This window comes from Acomys minous (genome assembly GCF_964271855.1).
Source record: "Acomys minous genome assembly, chromosome: 6".
Classification (NCBI taxonomy): Eukaryota; Metazoa; Chordata; class Mammalia; order Rodentia; family Muridae; genus Acomys; species Acomys minous.
Window position 1 is genome coordinate 46,541,017 of NC_140487.1, and position 21,731 is coordinate 46,562,747.

At 39.0% G+C, this 21,731-nt stretch overlaps 1 protein-coding gene across 2 annotated transcripts in view; it reads right to left on the reverse strand.

Moving 5' to 3' along the window:
- Window positions 1-21,731, reverse strand: part of GRID2 (glutamate ionotropic receptor delta type subunit 2) — a 1,382,318-nt gene that overhangs the window by 392,561 nt on the left and 968,026 nt on the right. For both annotated transcript variants that reach the window (XM_084785474.1, XM_084785473.1), the window contains exon 9: window positions 4,259-4,360. In XM_084785474.1, coding sequence (XP_084641600.1) covers window positions 4,259-4,360 — 102 coding nt within the window. The remainder of the gene's footprint in view (window positions 1-4,258; window positions 4,361-21,731) is intronic.

A 21,731-nucleotide genomic window follows, 5' to 3' on the forward strand; every position in this document is an offset into this window, starting at 1 on the left:
TTTCTACACACTTATTGAACCATTTTATGGAGAATAGAAAGGAGTGTGCTACATTGCATATTTAATGTAGATGACTTCACTAAGAATATTTTTTTCAAGAACATTTTGAAAGCTTTACACAATAGCTAGCTGCAGTGAAGAAAGCCTCCTGTAGGCAGATGTGCTGTGGAAAAAGAAGTTGCCTGAAGGCAGATGTGGCGTGCTAGCAGTGGTTCTCAACCTGTGGGTCTCAACCCCTTTGGAGGGGAATGATCTTATCACAGGATGATTAAGACCATCATTAGAAAACACAGATGTCTACATTATGAGTCATAACCATACCAAAATTGCAATTATGAAGTAGCAATGAAAATAATTTCATGGTTGGGGGTCACCGCAGCATGAGGAACTGGTTGTAGAACTCAGAAGGCTGAGAATCACTGTGCTAGAGGAAGCTTCCAGAAAGCAGGTGTGTTGTGATGGAGGAAGCTTCCTGCAGGCAGGTGTGTTGTGTATTGTTTCTGCCCCAGCACCTGAAAGCGCATTGTAGCTATTTCTTGCCAAAACTGAGGTATGAGCACCCACTTCACTAGAGATGCCATCAACCCACGTAAATAAGAATTACTAATAAACACACACCATGCAAATTCTGGTGTGCTTCTTGGGTGTTTTGTATTTGCTATATGGCTGCTCATGCTTTTTCATATTAGTTTCTAAGGTTTAGGATTATACTTATGACACAATGAAGTTTCAAACAGTGTAAATAATCAAGCAAAAAATCCAATGGCTTATTGGTCATTTATGGTTTGCTGCACTAATATAACCGAGCTCGTTAAAAGAGGACGAAGAACACCCTCATCGCTGCACTAACACAGAGCACTTGCTATTATTCCTGGTTAGAAATAGATGCTGACTGGCAAGACACAGAAGAGGGACAATCTGTCTGTCCCACCTCCATTTCTTCTATTTTAAGAAATATTTCTGTAGCTTTGCTTATGGTAGAAACCAAAGCCATCTATTTGTGACATCATTGTGTACAATGCCCTTGTGTTGCCAGTCCAGGAGCATATACCCTCCTAGGTCAGTTGATCATGTATTTAACCTAAACCAATAAGAGTTTGTTTGTTTGCTTGTTTGATTGAGAAGACAGGATGGCAAAGCACAAGGTTTCCATAAATCAACTCTGAGCAGGAACTATCTTGCTCTTTTTGGCAACATGGTCATGGGTATTTCTGTCCTGGAACTCACTATGGAGACTGGGCTGGCCTTGAACTCATAGGCCTTTGCCTCTTGAATACGTGGATTAAAGGTATGCGCCACCACTGCCTGGCTGAAATCTTAACTGTGGGGAAATGGAAAGTTCTGGTAAAGCAGCGGGAGTAAGGCTGCAGTGTCTTGTATTACAGCGTACTCCTTCCATGTTGTGGTTTGAGCCGTGACTCTTTCTGAATCCTCTTCTTCTCCCAACATTCACAGATCTCAGGATTACATCCTTTGCTCTGGTTCTAGCTGCTGAAGTCCCCCTTCAGGCTCTGCCAAAGCCCTGGCTTCCCTATGCCATCAGGCCCAGGAGCTGCAGCACCCCTGTTGGTCCTTTAGCAGTGTTTACAGTCCTGGCACAGTTACTTTACTTAATTCTGTACGATGAGCTACCTGGCTATGATAGTTACTGTCTGCCTCTAAGGGCCCATGTAATGAAGTCTCAAATTACTTGATGTATGTTTGAATGCTTATATCAGATCAATCAAATGCCATTAATAATGAGAAAAATGGATGTTTTAAAAATTAAGGAATCTTAACTCCATAACTTCTCTGTAACTGATGGTATAAGTTTTCTAAGAAGTAAAAGTGAGTAAGTGGAGTTGACTAGGTTTCTGTTGTAATATAATAAAGGTTAAAAATCATCCCCTGGGGACTTATACTGGGGCTTTTTATCTTTTTTGGGGGGGGGAACGTATTTCCAATAAAGAAGGCTAGGGATGTGGTCACATTGCTCGTTTGTGTACAATTGTAGACAGAGGCCTAGTTCTGTGATGGCCTGGTAATTTAACGCATCGAGCTTTAGGACTAACAGGGTCAAAGGGGTGGGATTCTCATTTTGGATGGAGAGAGCTAGCAAAGACACCTAACAGAGTAGAAACATGCAGGAAGTAAATAAGAAGGGATTAGTAAGCTGTGAGGTTGTTACACACTGGCTGTAAACTGTGTGAGCATAGTAAAAGTAATAAAAGCGCATTCAACTGGGAGCCCCACTGGTAAGTTCATTGCAGACCACGGGAAAAGCAAACTTCCCTTCCTGTCACTGGTTGTCTGCTCTCGGGATCAGTGCAAGACTGAGTTTGCAGCAAACAGACAGGTGAAGCTGGGCTAGGCAGCATTACCACCACAGGAAGCACGTCCGCCATGAACAAAACCATTTTATTCAGCCTGGAAATGAATTTAAAATGATTGGTCCTATGAAGCTCTCCCCATAAAACTCACTTTTACCTCATTCAGAGTTTAAACTTTTCAATTCTCTGGTCAAATAGAATCCCGCAGATGTGTCTCTTCTCTTTCTAATCACAGCAGGGGTGGAGAGAGCCTGATGCCTTGCATAGGGGAAGGAGCTAAAATGTCTGGTGTCCAGGCTTCCCGGATTTGAATTGCAACTCTTCTCTGCCTTCTGTTTAGTCTCACACAGTTTTTTTTTCACCGTGTGGTTGATTTGCTTTATTCCTTCATATTTTTGTGAGGTAGAATAGTTTACACTGTGAATATTGCAATAGCTGAAATAGATAAGATGTAGAGAGGACCTCAGAGGAGATCTGATGAATAGTAAATAATAAATCTTAGTTGTTTCACCTTATGTAGGGTCCACCTGCCAACTTCTAAGCATACCCCAAAGGGAGGCTCTGTGTGTTCTCTACTCCTTGTGTATGGCCAAGTATATAATATCTTAACTACTAAATAATTTTTTATTTCACAACTTAATTTGTTAATTGGTTCATTTTCTTTAAACTTTTTTTTCCTTTTTCAAAGAAAATCAAAGCCTGTGCTCTAGGTTTTATGGTCATTGTCACAGAGTTTCCATCATAATCAGTAGACAAAGAGATTACTAATAGATTTTTGTACCTTCACTGCCTGTCTTTTATCTATTAATTTTTAACTATTAAGTGCAAATTGATATCTACACAGTTAGGTTCAAACATAAGCATATTCATATTTTAGTTGTAAAACACTGGTGAAATAATTATAAGTGAGAACCTTATTAAAACAACAACGAGAAATAAATTATACATGTGCCAGAATAGAGACTAGGCTACTCATTTAGAGTTTCTTTTGCAGTTGGCTCAGTAATTTACAAGTAAATTATATTTAAATCTGTTTAACTCATATTAAACAAATATACAGTTAGCAGCTGGCACTGAATTGTAATGAGCATCCAGTTATTATCAGCGTGTCAAACAATCTCATTCACTCACTAATTCTGCAACTAAATTAGACTATAAGAGGCCCTTTCCTACATTAAAAAAAACTATTTTCTGTTTTAATTATGTGTATGTGTGTGGGTCTTTGTGGGTATAGGTGTGCATAAACACGAGTGCCCAGAAGGCTAGTAGAATTAGATTCCCCTGAAGCTGCAGTTACAGGTGACTGTGAGTCACCTGAAATGATGTTGTAAATCAAACTCAGGTTTCTTATAGAGCAGGCTACATTCTCAGCCCCTGAATCACCTCTCTCGCCAAAGATATTAAAGAATGATAATAGTTAATTTTATTGATTCTTTTCCAACAAGTGATTGGAATTGTAACAAATGTCTCCATATATAAACCCACTCACAGAATCATGAATGAAGAGGTCACAAAAGACAGTCGTGTGTACCTACTTTATTTCTTAGCACTGACAGGAAGCTACCCTCAATGCCAGATAAGCATCTATTAAACAAGTAGACGATCTCTCTATTGACACCTCTGTGTGCATTCTGTTGTGGCAGTGATAGACGTGTCTGAGGAAGTCTGCTTCTCATAATGTATAGAAAACCATAGTACATCAGATCTAAAGGTCTAAGGAAGATCCCAACGAAAGTACTGTAACAAAAAATACAGCCTACAGAAGTCAGATTCAGAGTCACAGAAATGGGAGGCTGGGTAACACGACCACTAAAGCTGTCTTAGACATCTGAGTCAAGATTAGTGTAAACAGCTCCTTTTATATTATGACATCAGTTGATGAAAGAAAAGGCAGTGAAAGACAGAGGACACTCTATGGTCTCAGACTACAAGGCTAAGATGGTGCTTACCAGTACAGTCACCACACGTAGAACCACGCCCCGCATGTTATTCTCCAGTTTCTTGTCAGTCAGTGACCCATTCAGACCCGTGACAGGATTCCAGCACCCAAGCTGAAAGGCAAAGTATCTTTGGTCACTTTTCTTACTAAGGAGCAGCCTGGTAACCTCTGTGTTGACCTTGTAGAGATCTGTGTGATACCTCATGGAATAACTGGTAGGGAAAACTTATCTCTTTTCGCAGCAAATGAGGCTATTGGAAATGCCATCTCTTGCCTTTAAATACCATCACATGGCATATGTCAGAAGCCAGCCTGCTTTGCAAGACTCCTAGAGGACATCTGAATTAATGAGGAGTCACATATTCACCAATAACTCCATCACCATAATGTGTTAATTGGAAGAATAAAAGTACATGTAGCCCTTGAAGAATTTCTCACTAATATATTAGTTACTGTATAACTTAAATTCTCTCAGAGCCTTAATGCTGTCATTTAATTGTACATTACTTTTAGAGGGAAAAAGAACTTTAAAATATTTAACATATTTTGCATGGAGAGAAGAGCAACTGCTTTTATGTAAGGGATAAAATGAAGTGTGTGAGGGTGTGTGTGTGTGTGTGTGTGTGTGTGTGTGTGTGTGTGTGTGTGTGTGTGTGTTTAACAATTGACAGAACACAAAAACCTAATTTGGGTCTTTGTCAGTGCTATTAATTTTCCAACACTCCTTCCATGAAAACCATTTGTTATTGCCTCTTGGAGTATCTAAATCTGAGGGTTACTAGTTCTATAATTATTACCTTCAGATGTCAAAGGAATAAAAGTTGATTAGTCTTGGTTAAAATAAAGAAGGGAAGAAAAGATGATGAGGCTTCAGTTAATGAAGGACATGTCTAGAAACAGAGCTGTTGAGAGAACAGGGTATGTTCACCATGGAGATGATGGTATCAGGCTCTTCTCCCAATGCCAGCTCCATGGGCACTCACACTAAGAATTAACTGTTCTGGGTTGCACAAGGTAAAAATGGAGCCCAGCTCTAGTTATATTTGGAAACAATTTGATTAATTGAGTGATTATAGGGGCATCTGGTTACTTGTGCCATTTCCTCCAATGATGATTTATTTCTTTCTACTGAGTTTTGTCTGTAGCATTCAAAGTCATCAACACGCTGGCAAATTTCCCTCACAAACAAACAACTTAGGTGATTATTATTAAAGCTAAAGCATCTCTTTGAGCTCCCAAAAGGTGTTTAATTAAGAAAACTGAAGTGTGCTCAATATATTGCAAGAGACGAAGATGTCACAATATGATCAACACAGCCAGGTTTTTCCTTATTAAAATAATTTGGAAAAGCTTGATAATTGTTGGTTTCAACTGTAAAAGCACATTAAATTCATACCATGATATGTCATTCTTACTTACATAAAAGTCTAATTAGAACTTAGATCCAATTAGCAAATCCAAATGTGTTGAAAAGTCTAATTACCAGAGATTGTGCAGCCCTCTTGCCAAATTTACAACCTTATGGAAATTCCTTTGAGCTTTTGTTCTTTTCGGAGGTCACCCAGAGTCTGGGCTCAGTTGCAATGTTTGACAAGCACGTTTCTAATTACTTCAAGAAGAGTTTATTTTCCTAGGCCAAATATTGGTGAGGAAATGGCAGTGTTGATGTTAGTGAAGTCCTCAATTTCCAGCTCGAGAAGTGGCTTTGAAAGACAGACTTATTAATGAGAACATGACCTAGCCGCTACAGAAGAGACAGGCATTCCTTTGTGCCTCCAGATGTGTGCTTTAAGTTTGGCCAAATTGTGGTCAGTTTGCTCAAGGACCTGATGTCTATCCCACCAACTGACCTTGGTGTTCTCTGGCCATTTGCTGCTTTATTAGCAGTGGGTATTTGAGGTGGAAGAAAATATATTTATCCTTCTACATTAAGAAAATTGAGGTTCAGAACTGTGAAGTAGTTTGCTCAATATAGAACTTACAAGACAAGATTATCATCATAATTTTATAAACACAACTATAACTTTACACACTGTACAACATGTCAAATAACTGAGGGTTCCATTTTTTCATTAACTCATTTAATTATCAAAACCCTTAAAGGAAGGGACCGTTCTTGTCACCATTCTATAGAAGAGGGTTCTGAGTACAGACAGGTGCTCTCTTTGTTCAGCTTGCTATTAGTTATCTGTATAAGCAGTCAAGATGGCAGGCAATAAGTAGAGGGAAGAGGAGAAGATTAATTAAAAAAACATGCGGTACTCAGAATATTGGAATTTTCTGTTTGGAGAGATCAACTTAGTTAAAATAAATGCCAAACTCATTTAATTTCCTCAAAGTCCTCACTATGTGTCATAAATAGTGTAAGATGGGTGAGGAAATCCACAGCAGTGGCTCACAGGGACAATGCTGGGCGTTCCCATCTTTTGGATGGGTGTCACTCAGACTAAGAGCTCCTGGTTTAGGTTCATACACACTCATCTCCCTGAGGTGCACTTCCAGTTTTTCTACTAGATTATAACAATACCTTCCACTAAGAAGCAAGAAAAAATAAGTGACATTCACATGTATTTAAAGTAAATCACTGTCTACAAGGAGTAATAGTAGTCTTTTTAAAATATATTTTATTAATTTATTCATATTACATCTCAATTGTTGTCCCATCCCTTGTATCCTCCCATTCTTCCCTCCCTCCCACTTTCCCCTTACTTCCCTCCCCTATGACTGTTCCTGAGGAGGACCTCCTCCCCCTGTATATGCTCATAGGATATCAAGTCTCTTTTTGGTAGCCTGCTATCCTTCCTCTGAGTGCCACCAGGTCTCCCCATCCAGGGGACATGGTCAAATATGGGGCAACAGAGTTCGTGTGAAAGTCAGACCCCACTCTCCACTCAACTGTGGAGAATGTCCGTTGCGCGGTTCAGCCCCTGAGTATTGTAATCTTCAAAGCAGCACAATACTGAGAAGACTACTGTTTGAGGAGCCCTGCAGGTACATTACCCAGGATCAAGCATTGGACTTTTCCCAGCTACTTTTCTGCTCTCCTTGTCTCCTCAACTTGACATATCTGGCAGTATGGGGAGGGTTGGTTTTGGTCTGGTTGTGGTTTTGCTTTTGTTTTTTCTTTTTCAAAGAAACTGGAGACTTAATAGTGGAAATACCTACAGTCTCATACTCTATTTTATAAAAGATATATTTTTGTAGTATGTATGTGTATACATGAGTGCCAGAACCCTTGGAGCCTAGAAGAGGGAACTGGATGCCACGGAGCTGGAGTTATAGGTGGTGGTGAGCTAGTTGATGTAGGTTCTGGGAACTGAATTCCAGTCCTCTGCAAGAGCAGCCAGTAGTCTTAACTGCTGAGTGCCTACCCAGTGTCATCGTCTCCTATAAGCTCTCTACTCAGCCAAATGCTCTCCAAATTAGAAAAAAAGAAGTGACTCCTGAAGCATATAAAATTTGTAGAAAGTCTTCCTGTTAATAGTAAAATTATCTAGGGTCTGGGGAGGGGTCTCTGTGAGTAAAGTCCTCGATAGACAAGCATGCGCATCTAAGTTCTAATTCCTCAGCTCCATGTTAAAGCCAGGCATAAGACATGCTCACACTTCCATAATCCCACTACTAGATCTCAAGGCTTACTGGTCAAACATTTTATCTAAAACATGGAAATCCAAGTTCAGCAAGAGACCTTGCTTTAAAAAAAAAATAGAGGCAGACACTTGAATTCCACCTCTGGCCTCTACATGTGCATACACACACACACACACACACACACACACACACACACACACACACACACACACACACTGCTTAGGGCCTGAAAGTCTTGAAAACATTTGAAAGATCAAAAGAAGTAAAGACCAGAAATTCTACATCTTTTCAACTGCAGTATATAGATTTCCTGTATTTTCTAGTTATTGCCTGAAGTCATTTCAGAATCTTTAAAATGCTTAGTGCTCTAATTATTTCCTTCATTGGAGCTTTGGCGATAATAACCATGTAGCCTAAGTTAAATCAATGGAATAGCTTGTGTTCAACAAACTGCCTGATGCATTTGCATGAGCACCGTAGCGCACTTAGCATTATGCATGCTAACGATCACGCTTATATATTTACTCTTTTCTCCTCAGTGCTTTCACTTCTCATTGGCCACAGGCTGCAAGAGATGACTTTTGACTTTGGAGTTTCACATCACTGTTTTTCAAACAGTGTTGGATGTCAAAAAGAGCTGAACTGTTCGACTCTAATTTTATGCTTAATAGTTTGTAGACTTTAATAAGGGGAGTCAAGAAAGCTCTAATTGAATATGAATGGAATGACGAGCATTTATGAGCTGTACTCACATGGAACAAAGGAATTCTGGCTATATTATCAAAACATCAGGGAGGGCATGACACACCCTTATGCTGCCCGCCACTGGGCTTTATACTTGCTTCCTCAGCCTTTGCGCTAAAAGGAAAACAGCAAATATGTAGGCAAGCTGGCTTCAAAGGTAGCCATTTAGAAGGGTGGAGGATTTATTTGTTAAATGTTGCATTTGTAATAGTCTAGAAATGTAAGAAAATACACCCTTTATAAAGTTGCATAGCGATGCGTCGTGCTTAGACATGCATGGGAGTGTGGTGGCCTGGTAATCGTTCCAATATTAATTCTCTCTATGCTATCTTTTACTCATGAAAGTAGTTTCAACTTGTAAGACTTGCTTCCTGGGCCATAGTTGTATGCTCCTATGGTTCTGCTCCTACAGCTGGGCCACTGCCATCGTCCTTCTTTGAGCCTACTGGCCACAGTCTCCATGCTTAAGTTTCTGGCAGGAAAATGATTTGAAAAAAAAAAAACAGAAAAAGAATTTAATGACTCAGGTGTGAGTGTGTGTGTGTGTGTGTGTGTGTGTGTGTGTGTGTGTGTGTGTGTGTGTTTTGGTTACCAAATGTGGGCCAGTGAGATGCCTTGTCACTGAGCCTCAGAATCTGAGTTCAATACCCAGGAACCACCCAGTAAAAGGAAAACTGACTCCTACAGCAGGTCTTCTGACCTCTGTGTGTGTACCATGGCACCTGTGTACATATAGCACACCACATGCAAATGCAAATATCAATAGGAAGACAAAAGCTTCCACAGTGAAAATAAGATGGCCTTATTAACCAATTCCTATAGAAGAGTATGAGAAACAGTACAGACACACACATGTATACACCACACACCCACACACATGCATACGCATGTGCATGTACACACAAACATATAATCATAGGAAAGGCTGAAACATATTAGATAGTCACAATAGCCACTTTCAGCTATCAACTGTCAATTAACTGATTTAATACTATAGCATAATGATGTTTTCCTTTCTTTCATTACTCTTCCTGGTTTTAAGCCACCATCACACTGGTCTTAGAGGTCATATGTAATAGCAGTTATCATCATATCTGGCTAATTAGAATACTTATGTTTGATCTCTTACCAAAAATCAAGTGGTAAATAATACTGGGCCTCAGTTTCCTTCATTCTTGCATGGGGATTAGAAATAACTTTGTCACAGGACTATTGGTGTATCTGCTGATGTTGTGTGTGTCAAGTATTTGGATGTGTTCTTAACTCAAAGAATAAGGAAGTACTTGATGTTATTAGCCAGGATGCTTTGCTTTCTGCCCAGTCCTACTCTCAGAAGAGTATCTTAATTTAGTAATAAAACACATCTTCAAGGATGGACTTCAAAGCTATAAATTAACCTAGAAAATTTTGCATATGCTGATGATTCAGCCAAACTCTAGAAAAATTAAGTTGGAATCTGATGGTGGGTTGGTTCCTCAGTCCTCAGAATTGTATGAGCTTTTTAAGATGATTTCCGCTCACAGGCAAGACTGTTCTTCCTAACACACGCTGGAACACTAGGGCAACGAAACTCATCAGCTGGCTATTTTACACCATTATTCTAAGGTCTCTCCTCTACTGGCTTCTTTTGAAAAAGCAGACAAGCAATACCTTCTTAAGGAAGCTATTAAATTTGTTAATTGAAATTGGATGTGAATGTAAAATCTCTGCTAGGCGAGCTTGTTGCCTGCCTTGCCCATAGGTGTACTTGGGTTGTCACAGTGTGATTTTCTTTGTGTTTCCTCTTATACTGAAACCACCTGGCAGTGCATCCCCGCCTAGGTCACTTCAGCCCTTGCCATGGCTCATATGTACTGAAGACTTTTTATGAAGCAGAAATACTGCCAGGCCATGAGACGAATATAGGTTAATTTATGTTTTTGCTCTAATTGTGTCTGGAAGATTATGAAATTATCCCACCTTTAACAGATGTGGAAATGGAGGAATAGAAAGATTAATTGACCTGTTTCAGGTGGTTTAGCTAGCTACTAATAGGACCAAAATTAGAACACAGGTAGTTTAGCTCTGGAAACTGCTAGGGCACTCTGACCTTAATCAGTACAATGCTTTTTCAGACTGAAGCAGAAACAAGGTGCATATAGACAGATCTGATAGGTTTTTGAAATTTGATTTTCTCCAAGTTGGACCTTGAAGAAGTGCTATAGCCTATGCTAAAAACTCCTTCTGTGTTTCAGTGGTTCTTGCTTGTCTTCTGCTATATGGAACAAAAGTCTTGTAGCTAACATACAGGGAAAATGCGTTATATTTTGTGACTATAGATATGTGAGTGTGGGAAAAGATTGGCTTGTAATGACTGGTGAGAAAGACATGAATATTGAACTGGATTTTCAAGGTTAGGTTTTTCTCCCAGTGTTTTTGAATTTAATGTTTTTAAATCTTGTTGCTTCTGATGAGGTGGAATGGGTTGTTAATAAAAATAATTTGGTATTTGTCTTTTACAAATCAACTTATTAGTGAAAAGAGTGATTTTGTGATTCCTATGGATGGTTTCTCTTTACTACATTTTATTTGTCTAGGCCAGTAGTTTCAATCTTCCTAATGCTGTGACCCTTTAATTCAGCCTGTAGTGACCTCCGTCAACCATTAAATTGCTTTTGTTACTACTTCATAATGAACAGTAATTTTGCCAGGGTCATGTGTCATAATGAACATATTTTTGGAGACAGAGGTTTGCCAAAGCAGACACTACCCCCAGGTTGACAACTAGTCTAGTGTATGCATGTTTGTACATGTAATGCCATAGTACAGTTGTGGAAGTCAGAGGAAGAATTGTGGGAGAGGTTATTTCTTTTCTGCCGTGTGAGGCCTAGAGATCAAACTCAGGCTGTCAGTCCTAAGCAGCAAGCCACCTTTACCCACTGAACCACTCACTGGTCCCAGCAGGCTTCTTATATTATCAGAATATCAAATTAATACACATAGAAGCATGATGCTTGTAAATGTTACCATCAGCAAAGACCATTGTATCAATTAAAGGGAGATTTATAGAAACACTTGAACACTTTTGAGTTCATTTCGTTTATAGATATGCATCAGGTCCCTAGAATGCTCTTTATCATACAGCTTATAAGTAGTTGTTAGTTGGCAAATTAATTAATTGGTTTTATTTTTCTCAAAGAAAAAAAACAACTTTCAGCAATGTGGAGGAATTTTGTCGCATGAGGGCTTTACCATAAGGTGAGGGATGAATCACATAATCTCATGAAAGCTGTCTAGCAATTGCTTAATATGATTAGATTCCTAACCAAAGCCATTCTTATGAGGAACAAGAGGATTCTTGTTTAGGCTTCCCCGTCACACTCATTGTAGAAAGTATAATCAACATTATAATCAGTTTACTTCATGCATAGTAATGTGTAGATACACATTTTAAGTCACTGAGAAGTTTTCCTTTGAGCCTGCTCTTGTTCACACATCTACTCAGACTCAATATACAAGTGAAGAAACTGTGTTTCACTGGTCACTGTGAATCATCACATGACTGCCAACACCTGCGAAGTATCCTTAGTACCTCTGCAGACAATTCTTATTTCACCTCAGAGTTTCACAAACATTTAAACAACTGAGTCTTCCATAAATAAAGGATTCCACATTAAGTATAACATAAAGTGATAGCATACACACAGAAAATTACCATGTATTTGTGGATTTGTTTCCTTATCATTCTTTTTATCAACTATTTAAATACTCTCTACTTGCATCCATTGTCAAGGAGTAGATATAAAAATTCTTATCTGAAAATCAAGAGAAGGGATTTAGAAAAGGAGGCTTGGGATAACTGATCACAACAATATGTGATAGATTCAGCTGTAAGTACTGTAGCAGTCACTAATTTGCAGCTGTCCATTCCTCGCTCTGAGAGCGCCAGCATGTAGCCACACGTCCATGTGGTCTAGCTCATCTTTGGCACAGTAGCAGTAGTCTGTCCATACACCTAGAACCTGAGCCAGCAGCAGTATAGGCCTCTACTGTCCTCATTTCCCATGTGGAACCACACATTAAAGACTATGATATTTGAAAGCAACTATATATAGAGTATAATTTAGAAAGTCATGACTATCCTGAAATCCCTAGGAAATAATATGTAGGCTCAGAAAATAAAAACTAAGAAGAAGTTAAGTTTGTTTCTCAGTTTGATTTTTTTGTAGAGGCATTTTACAATCATTAGAAAACAACAACAACAAAAAAGGCAGCAAATCTGGAGGAAAATAAAATGTCTTCTGGTAACACTGTATTATTGCACTCAAATAAATTAAAAAGTCCTCTAAAAATTAAAAAGCATTTAAAAATAAACAGGAGGATACCTAGAGACTCCAAAAAATATCACAGGATACTGTCAAGTCTATGGATTGCTCTTCATAACTTTATGGCAAGGCCCTGTTGCTGAAGACAACACTGACTTATATCATTGAACATGAAGAAGTTGAGCTGGTGCTCAACTCGAAGCCTCACCCCTATTGACTATCATTCAAGGTCCTGGATAGAACTGTGCACGCACCTAGAGGAGAAAAATAATCACCAATATCACCAACCTAGAAACCTGTGACCTATAACAGTGACTTGCCTGCAAGATATCTTGGTGCAATGGTGATACTTTTGGATTGGATTTAAGGCCCACTCTACAGGGTCAAATCTATATCTCACATTGATAAAGTGTCAAGAACCTGAGACTAGATAGCTCATGTTTCCAAGGGGAAAACCTACTATTATAATGACCTATCTGTGCCCATAGATCAATGTCTTGCTCAACTCATATGAGAACTGTTTCCTTTTGTAGTAGATGGAAACTAATAGAGAGAGACCCTAAATGGACAGTTTGCAGAGAGTAAGAGATTTTGGAGCAGTCAGTCCTAAATGGAATGTCTTTAATCAAACCTTTCCTCTCAGGGCTCAAGGATTTATGCAGAAGAGGAGGTGGAAAGGTTGTAAGGGCCCTAGGCTGTGGATGAGTCCAAGACCATGCAAAAGCCCTGTAGAAAGTCAATCCAGTCAAAGGGAGGGGAGGTAAACACCAAGTCTCACTCCCAAATAAAAAGCTATTTGTAATTTATACCTGGTAGGAAAAGAGAAAGTCAATTTTCTCCAATGGAGTATTACTGGGAATATCAACCATACTCCAGGTCAAGCCCCATGCTCAGTAGTTGGCCAATAAAAATGGATTCCATTTTTTTGTGTGTGTGTGTGTGTGCTTTTTCTTTTGTGTTGGTTTATCTTATTGGTTTTTTGTTTGCTTGTTTGTTTTTTGAGTTTTAGTTTTTGTCTTGTTTTTGAGAGAGAGGTAGAGTAAACAAAAATATCAAGCTGGGTAGGTAGGGATGCAGGGAAGATCTGGGAGGAATTGGTAGGGGGCATAATATGACCAAAGTCCATCAAAAACTTTTTAACTGTGGAGAATGTCCTGTCCATTGGCTAGATCTGGGTAGGGGTTCGAAGTTTGCTGCACTTATTGTCCTTGGCTGGTGCCATCGTCTGAGCAGGACCCCTGGGCTCAGATCCACCCATCATAATGTTCTTGTAGGTTTCTAGGACCCTTTGGATCCTTCTATTTCCCCATTCTCCCATGCTTCTCTCACCTAAAATTCCAATAGTGGGGTCTGACTTTGGCACTTACAGGAAGGATAGCAGGCTATCAAGAAGAGACTTGATACCCTATGAGCATATACAAGGGGAGGAGGTCCCCCTCAGTCACAGTCATAGGGAAGGGGAGTAAGGGGAAAGTGCGAGGGAGGGAGGAATGGGAGGATACAAGGGATGGGATAACAATTGAAATGTAATATGAATAAATTAATAAAATACATTAAAAAAGAAAGGTAAAAATATGTAAGCTTGAAAAAGTCTACTGTAGTTACAATATGCTATATGAAAATATAAGATACATGAAAAATAAAAAAAACCATTTTAAATAAAATTTTTTAAAAAGTATCCAGGCATTGTGGTGCAGTCCTTTAATATCAGAACTTGGGAGGCAGAGGTAGAAAGATCTCTGTAAATTCAAGACCAACCCGGTCTACAGCATGAGTTCCAGGACAGCCGGGGCTACACAAAAAAACCCCGTCTTGAAGAATAAATACAAAAATGATCAAGAATTAAATGCCCATCCAAAGAGAAGCATAAAAATTTTAAGACAGATATCTTAATAATTAATAGTACAATTGTTTTTGTTGTATACTCATAATATTAAAATAACATGGGGAAAAAGAAAAAAATGATATGCAAACAAAACACAAACATCCACAGAGACAGAAAAGTTGTAGACAAAAAAAAAATCTTTCCATAAGTACAACTGTGTAGTAAGAGTTCTGGAATATTATAAGAATATGCCTTTGTTTTAATTCCAAGCGTGAGAATATGGGGGCTGTTTCAGACGATCCAGCAGCTGATTATGATTCGCCTTGTGCTCTAGTAGGTGTGTGGTTTTGACTGCTTCAGATAGATTCTAGGATTGTGTGACATTTGGAATTCTGGGAACTTCTCAGAAGGTATATATAAATCCTAGGGCCCTGAGGGACAGGGCTTTTTGGTCCTTCAGTGTAGTTGGACATGGTTTCTTAGTAGTCATGCTCAAAGACGAAATGAGAAGGAAAAGAGAATAGAGTCAAGAATCAGACCGTCTCTCCCCTCTCTCCTTCTTTCTCTCCTATCTAGTGATAGGTGAAACCAGGGGGATAAGGGGCGGGACAAGGAAGAACCCACAAAGTAGCAATTGTCCAGCTGCACAATTACAATAAAAATTTTGCCAGAGAGGCTTGGAAATTTGCCTGTGCACTCAGAATAAAGACTCAAACTTGAAGACAGAATGATGGCAATGACTGAGTCTATGAAGCAGAAGGAAAAACAATAAATAAAAAAAATGACAGCGAGCAGAGCATAAAGGGGCCTCTGGGACACCAGCATGTGAATCAACACAGCTGTGATGAAGGTCACAAAGAGAACTGGTGGCGGGGAAGAGGGGACATCTGAAGGTACCATAGTCCAAAAGAACACGAAAAAGCTCAAACTCCAAATTTAGTGAATTCCAGGAGCTCCAGGCTGGGATGGGGAAATCTCCTGCTCTGTTTGATGAATAAAGCACACATTTTCCAGAAAGAAGTAAGTGCTGAGCTCTCTGACCTAATTGAATGGTTAAGCTGCTGACTATTCAGCATATGATCAGACTATTGTCATGTGTGGCGCTATGGCAGAGGAGCCTAAAGGAAGCAGTGGGCCCTGTGCAGGTGCTTGAAGGGCACATGCTGGCTCTATGCTTTCCTGTTTCTGCTCTCAGCTGCTTGCTCACCCTGAGGTGAAGCCCCGAGATCCCACACAGCCTTTTCTACCCATGTCCATTGACCCTGACATCATGGCACTAAACATACAACCTCAGATGGAACCATCAGGAACCAGGAGCCAAAATGAACCCTTCCTTCCTTTTAAGTCATTTTTCCCAGATATTCTTATAGTTTGAAAAAAAATTGATGACATACTGATAGTTTATATTTTGTCTACTTGTTATAACCAATACTGGTTTATATTTGGACACACAGTATGAAAATACATTATGTAGACATTAATTGAAAGACTTCTTTTTCTTTCTGTTTCATAGATTCAATAATTGACACAATCCTACCTTCAACTTTTTTTTTTATTCTTCTGAGCACAGAAGCCCATTTTCAAACCTCTTGTTTTATAAGTGGCACAAGATAGTGTCCTAAGAGAAGGAGAGGTATGGAATATGGAAGAACAGGAAGAGAAAACTGATTACAAGGGGCTTTTGGTAAAACTATCAATTTTTCTTTTTTAAAAAAAATTTACCCAAAATTTGGGGTACCAGAAGGTGGCAGGCTGACATAGTTCAGATGTTTAAAGAAATAAGAAGAAGAAGCCTCAGCCAAGAACCCTATGTCTGGACTCTCAAACTTTACAGAGAATGTGGGTCACGTTTATAGTGCTGAAGGGATCTCGTTATCTTATTTTCAACTGTGAGGGATTCCAAAGGGAGTCATGCAGGTAAAAAAAGGAAACAACAACACAGTGAATATGTGGGTAATTACTAAAGCTGGCATTGTTGGAAATGCTTTGTAAGTTAGTGAACACTATTTTCTACATAAATTAAGAGACTAATGCATTTTTAATTTTTTTTTATGTTTTCGACATGCACTGTAAAATATATTACTTGGGGTCATTAACTGAAAGAAGCCGGGTAGAAATGTAAGGCAGAGAAGTGTTATGGAGTTTAGTGGCTATAAATATGAACTTTACCGTCTGCATTTTCTCTATGTGGAAGCTAGTGGCTTTATTTGGGAGGGAGCTGACCTTGAAGAGCTAAAGGTTGTCTGATCATTGAGATATTTCTGGAAACATGAGCACCCAGAACTTTTCCCCACTCCAAGCTTCCCACTTACTATGGAGAAAGGACACCTCTCTGGCTCACACACACACCCCTTCACAATATTGTCTTCCTAGAAGCTCAGAAACCCTGGGGCCAACTGGCCATGGTCCCACACCTCTTGACAAGTGAGGCAAAATGAACATTCCATCCTGTTGATTATCTTAGATATTTTATCACAGCCATGGAAAGCTAGAGCATCGTTTTCCCAGAATGCTTCTTAAAGTGCAAGGATGCTGTGGGAGGTAAAATAGGAACTGAAATTTGAGACTCATTTTGATTCTGTCAAAGCTGTTTTCCAGTCCACAGGGAAATGAGTCTTGAAACACTTCGAACATCACTGCAATCCTCAAAAGCATTATTTCAATATTTTATGCAGTCAAATTAACAGCTGGATTGGCCATATTTTGAAATATACTTGGGACAGAAGGGTAAAAAATGACAAGTATTATTGTGTGAAGTCTAAATTTATCAAGCTGAGCACTATCACAGAGACATCTGGACAGGTTACCACAGGTGACTAGAATATTGTGCTAATGAAGCTGGCATCAAAGCTTAATAATCAACTAGGCTGTTAGTTTGTCAAGCTGAAGCATTGTCCGTCAAGTAGAGCTTGCTCTCCCAACCTCACCCAGCCCTCTAGTGCATGCAATTAACCTTAGGGAGAACACTCTAGAGGCAGCGCGATTGACTCATCAAAACTCATCATTATCACAGGCATGCAACAGAACAGATGCATCAACTAACACTGAGTGAGCACTGACAAAATGTAAATGCCACCATAAAGCTTTTCCACATTTTTTATAGAAAATTCAAATCTAAATGGAGAAGATGGATTATTAAACCAAATATTTATCCCCCTGCTCAAGTGGTAATAAGCCATTTTTCACCTTGTTAATGCATCTGCCTACCTTTTCTTGCCAAGACCTTTGTGTCAGACACACATTAAGGCAAATTCCAGGCATACAATTTCATTTCTAACTATTCAGGTACGTAGCTCTAAAAATGAAAAGATCTTTTAAAAAATAATTGCAACATACTGTAGATTAGTTTTTAATAACATCGGATAGTCAATATGCATATCTTTCTAAACTTAAGATTTATACCTCACAAAATACAGTATCTTACTCATTTTATGTAAGACTTCTTTATTCATTTGCTTTCTTTTGTTTCTTCAAATTATGTATAAAAGAAAAACTGGCAAAAAAGTTAAAAGAAAAAGAAAACTGGCCACATTGTGTACAGTTTCCCAAGGCTCAGGTCCTGCTGACTGACTACATCATCTTCTAATATTGCTGCTTTCATTACATTACCTGAGGACTGTTAAGTCCAGAGACCTTATGTTTATCTGAATAACATTTATCAATAAGATATTTTGTGTTTAGATACTTTTATTTCTATTTAAGTATTAAATATAGCAAATATACACTATATTTCTATACTTAAAAAATATGATAAAATATATTAATACTTCTTTTAAGTAGAAGGCATGTAATGTCTGTTTTATCCTCTCATGGAAATGGAGTCACACATTGGTTATAATGTATTCCTTTATTGGGATAAATGGCTTTTCCCAAATTCACATGTTGAAGCCCTAACTCCTCTGCTCTCAAAAGGTACTGTACTTGATAAGAAGGTATTTTAGGACATAGTTCTATTCGTTAGGTCATGAGAATTGTTCAAAATACAATCAGACAGTATACTTATTAAAATAGGAGATGATGTCACACATAGTTAACACTAGAGCAAAGAAAGGTGGCCAATGGGAGAGTCCTTGGGGAAAAATGCCTGGTGGGACATTAGAGTTTGGTTGTCATCTTTTAAATGTCATAAAATAGATACCTGTTGGTTCGTTTACAAAGCCTGTGCTGTTTTGGTATGGTAGCCTTCACAAGTTAGCATAATTAATTATGTCAAAAGCTTTTTCGTTGTTTTAGAGAAGATTTCATATAGCCTAGGCAGCCTACAAGATGATTTTGAATTTTTGACCTGTCTCTGTTTTAATTCCATTCTTCTTCTTTGTTTACAAGCTGCATTGTTTCAATACAGGAAAAGATATTCGACATTATTTGTTTAACTTCAGAATAATTTTTTCATACCGAAAGACAAAGAACCAGTGTTGCTATATGATATATCTGCAATCCTTATGTGGTAGCACTGCATGTAGTGTTTCAACATGATAGAATTGCAAGTGTTCTGACTGCCGTTAAAATCAGCCCCGGAAAAATAAAGAAACATAGATTCCAGAAACCTCCAGACTGAGGTTCTTAGCAGACTGAGACTGCAGGATTGCTGTAACTGTAGCAGGAAGCCTTCTGAGATTGCAAAATCTTATCAACAAAACTCTAACAGGAAGGCCACATCAAGATGGCAGGTCTGGTCTCAAGTGTCCTCTCAGTCCAGGGAGAGGGAGAAGTAACTCTCCAGTCCGCACCTCCACTTCCTTCATTTCTCCCTTCCTCTTTCCTCTCCTCTCCTATCCTTTCCTTCCCTTCCTTCCTCTCCCCTTCCCTTCCCCTCCCTCTTCCTGTTCACCCCTTCTCTCTTCCCCTTTCTCCCTCCTTCCCTCCCACTCTCTCCCTCCCTCTCTCTGTCTGGAGCTATTTGCTCTTCCTCTTGTTGAATTAGAAGGCCACTCTCTGGTATTTCCTGGGAAAACATGAAGTGGTTACCCGCACAACCCTACATAAGTCACGGGGCGAAGAAGTCCCCGTACAGTGGAGCTGGAAGATCCTGTCCTGCTGGGTGTAGGGGAAGTCATTCTGTAGACACAGGATGAGCACCTGTGTGCCCTTAAGGCTCCATCTTTACCCCATCTAGACATCTAGGCTAGAGGGCTGCAACCTCTTTACACTCCTGTTCGGCTGCTATTTCTTTCTTACGCATTTTAACAATTTACTTCTAACACCGAACAAGGAATGGATGTAGAATTTTGTGGTGCGTGGAGGTCTTTCCCGACTACTTCTGTAGCCTAGAGTCTGAGAATGACATGGACTGACTGATTCCTCCATGTGCACCCTGATGGGTGTATTCTCATGTGGGTATGAGGGGGAAGTGGGGGGGGGTGCAAAAGAAATACAGCGGAGGCTTTAGATGAGAACAGAATAATCTGGACAATAATGCCAGAAGAGACAGAAGGGCCCCACATGGTGACCTAGCTAGGGAATTACCTTTCCAGTTTTAGATTGTGAGCAGAAGGCATGAGACAGGCAGGTCACAGATGAGCTGTTCTATGTCCCTAGTGACTCAGAATCTGCATCGGTTTTGTGTCCCTAAGACCCATCACCCACACAATGCTACAGGAAGACCAGATAGCCTGCACAGGCCCATGCTATGTTGGAGGAGAGGAATTCAGCTGAAGGGATTCACGCCTTTTATAATGTGCAATAGCCCAGCTGGCCCTAGCTTCTGAGAGAGAGGCTGCATCTTTACTGTGCTGAACAGTCTTTAACTGTGACTTTTGTAGTGGAAACAGACATCATCTCCACATCTCAAGGTGTTCAATATGCAAACACCTTTGAAAGGTTAATTTAAAATAAAGGCAATTATTATCCCTGCAAAAAAGGCGTATCTGGGACCACTAGATAATTGTCTCTCAACACATAGGTAATAGTAAGAATTTAACTAGAACAAAAATGACAAAATAGTCATGAGGGTTAATTTAGGTGATAAGAAAACTATGTGATTATATAAAAAATAAAAAATGTTAAAAATTTACAAATATTATATGTCACACTCTGTGTAGTGTATGTATGTGTGTGTGTGTGTGTGTGTGTGGTGTATGCATATAGCATGTGCATGTGTTCAGGGGTTTTATGTGTGCAGTGTCTGTACTGTGTGGTATGTATGGTATGTGGTGTATACATGTGGTTCCTGTGTGTGGTATGTGTGTAATGTGTATAGCTTGTGTACATATGTCTGGATACCGTGTGGTACATTGCTCTGTTATGTGTTTGTGCTGTATACGATTGTGTGTTATGTGTACGGTACATGTGTATGTGATATATGTCATTATGTGATTTATGCCATTGTGGTAGTATGGTATCTGTGTATAGTATGTAGGTACATGTGTATAGTATATTTATAAGATCTCTGTGTGTAAGTGTATGTATATGCATATGTATGTATGTGTATGTCTGTGTGTGTGTATGTGTTTAGACTAGTTTTCTATATGATTACACGTCACTTGCATGGTGTACTTTACTTAGGACTTTGTCAGGTTTGAAACAAAGAGTGAGAAGTAAATTAGTAACTAGATCATTTTCTGGTTTTGTGGTGAAGCTATAATTACCTATGAAAAGTTTAACTAGAATAAATATTTCTTTTCAGGCTCTTTTTAGTGGCAGTCTTGGCTTATGAAATATATTCTGTGTTGACTATATAACATGCTACAAAAACAATGCATTTCTGTGCTTAGAGGAGACCTCTGAGCATGCTTAGATAAAAACACAACTGCTAGTCAGTTGTGCAGTCAGTAAAATGCACTAATGAGTTTTATCTAATGATAAAAAAGCTTGTGAAATTATTTTAAAAATGAAACTAATGAAGCATGAAAATTTGCATATTTACAGTAAAAGTTAACTCCCTATACATTCTTCATTTTCTATGCAATTATCAAGCCATGTTATGAATAGTCACAATAGGCTTTTATATAGGGATTTGTTCATGAAACAGAATGAAGCATGAGGATTTTTCTTAGGACATTCCCCAGTGTGGACAGGGA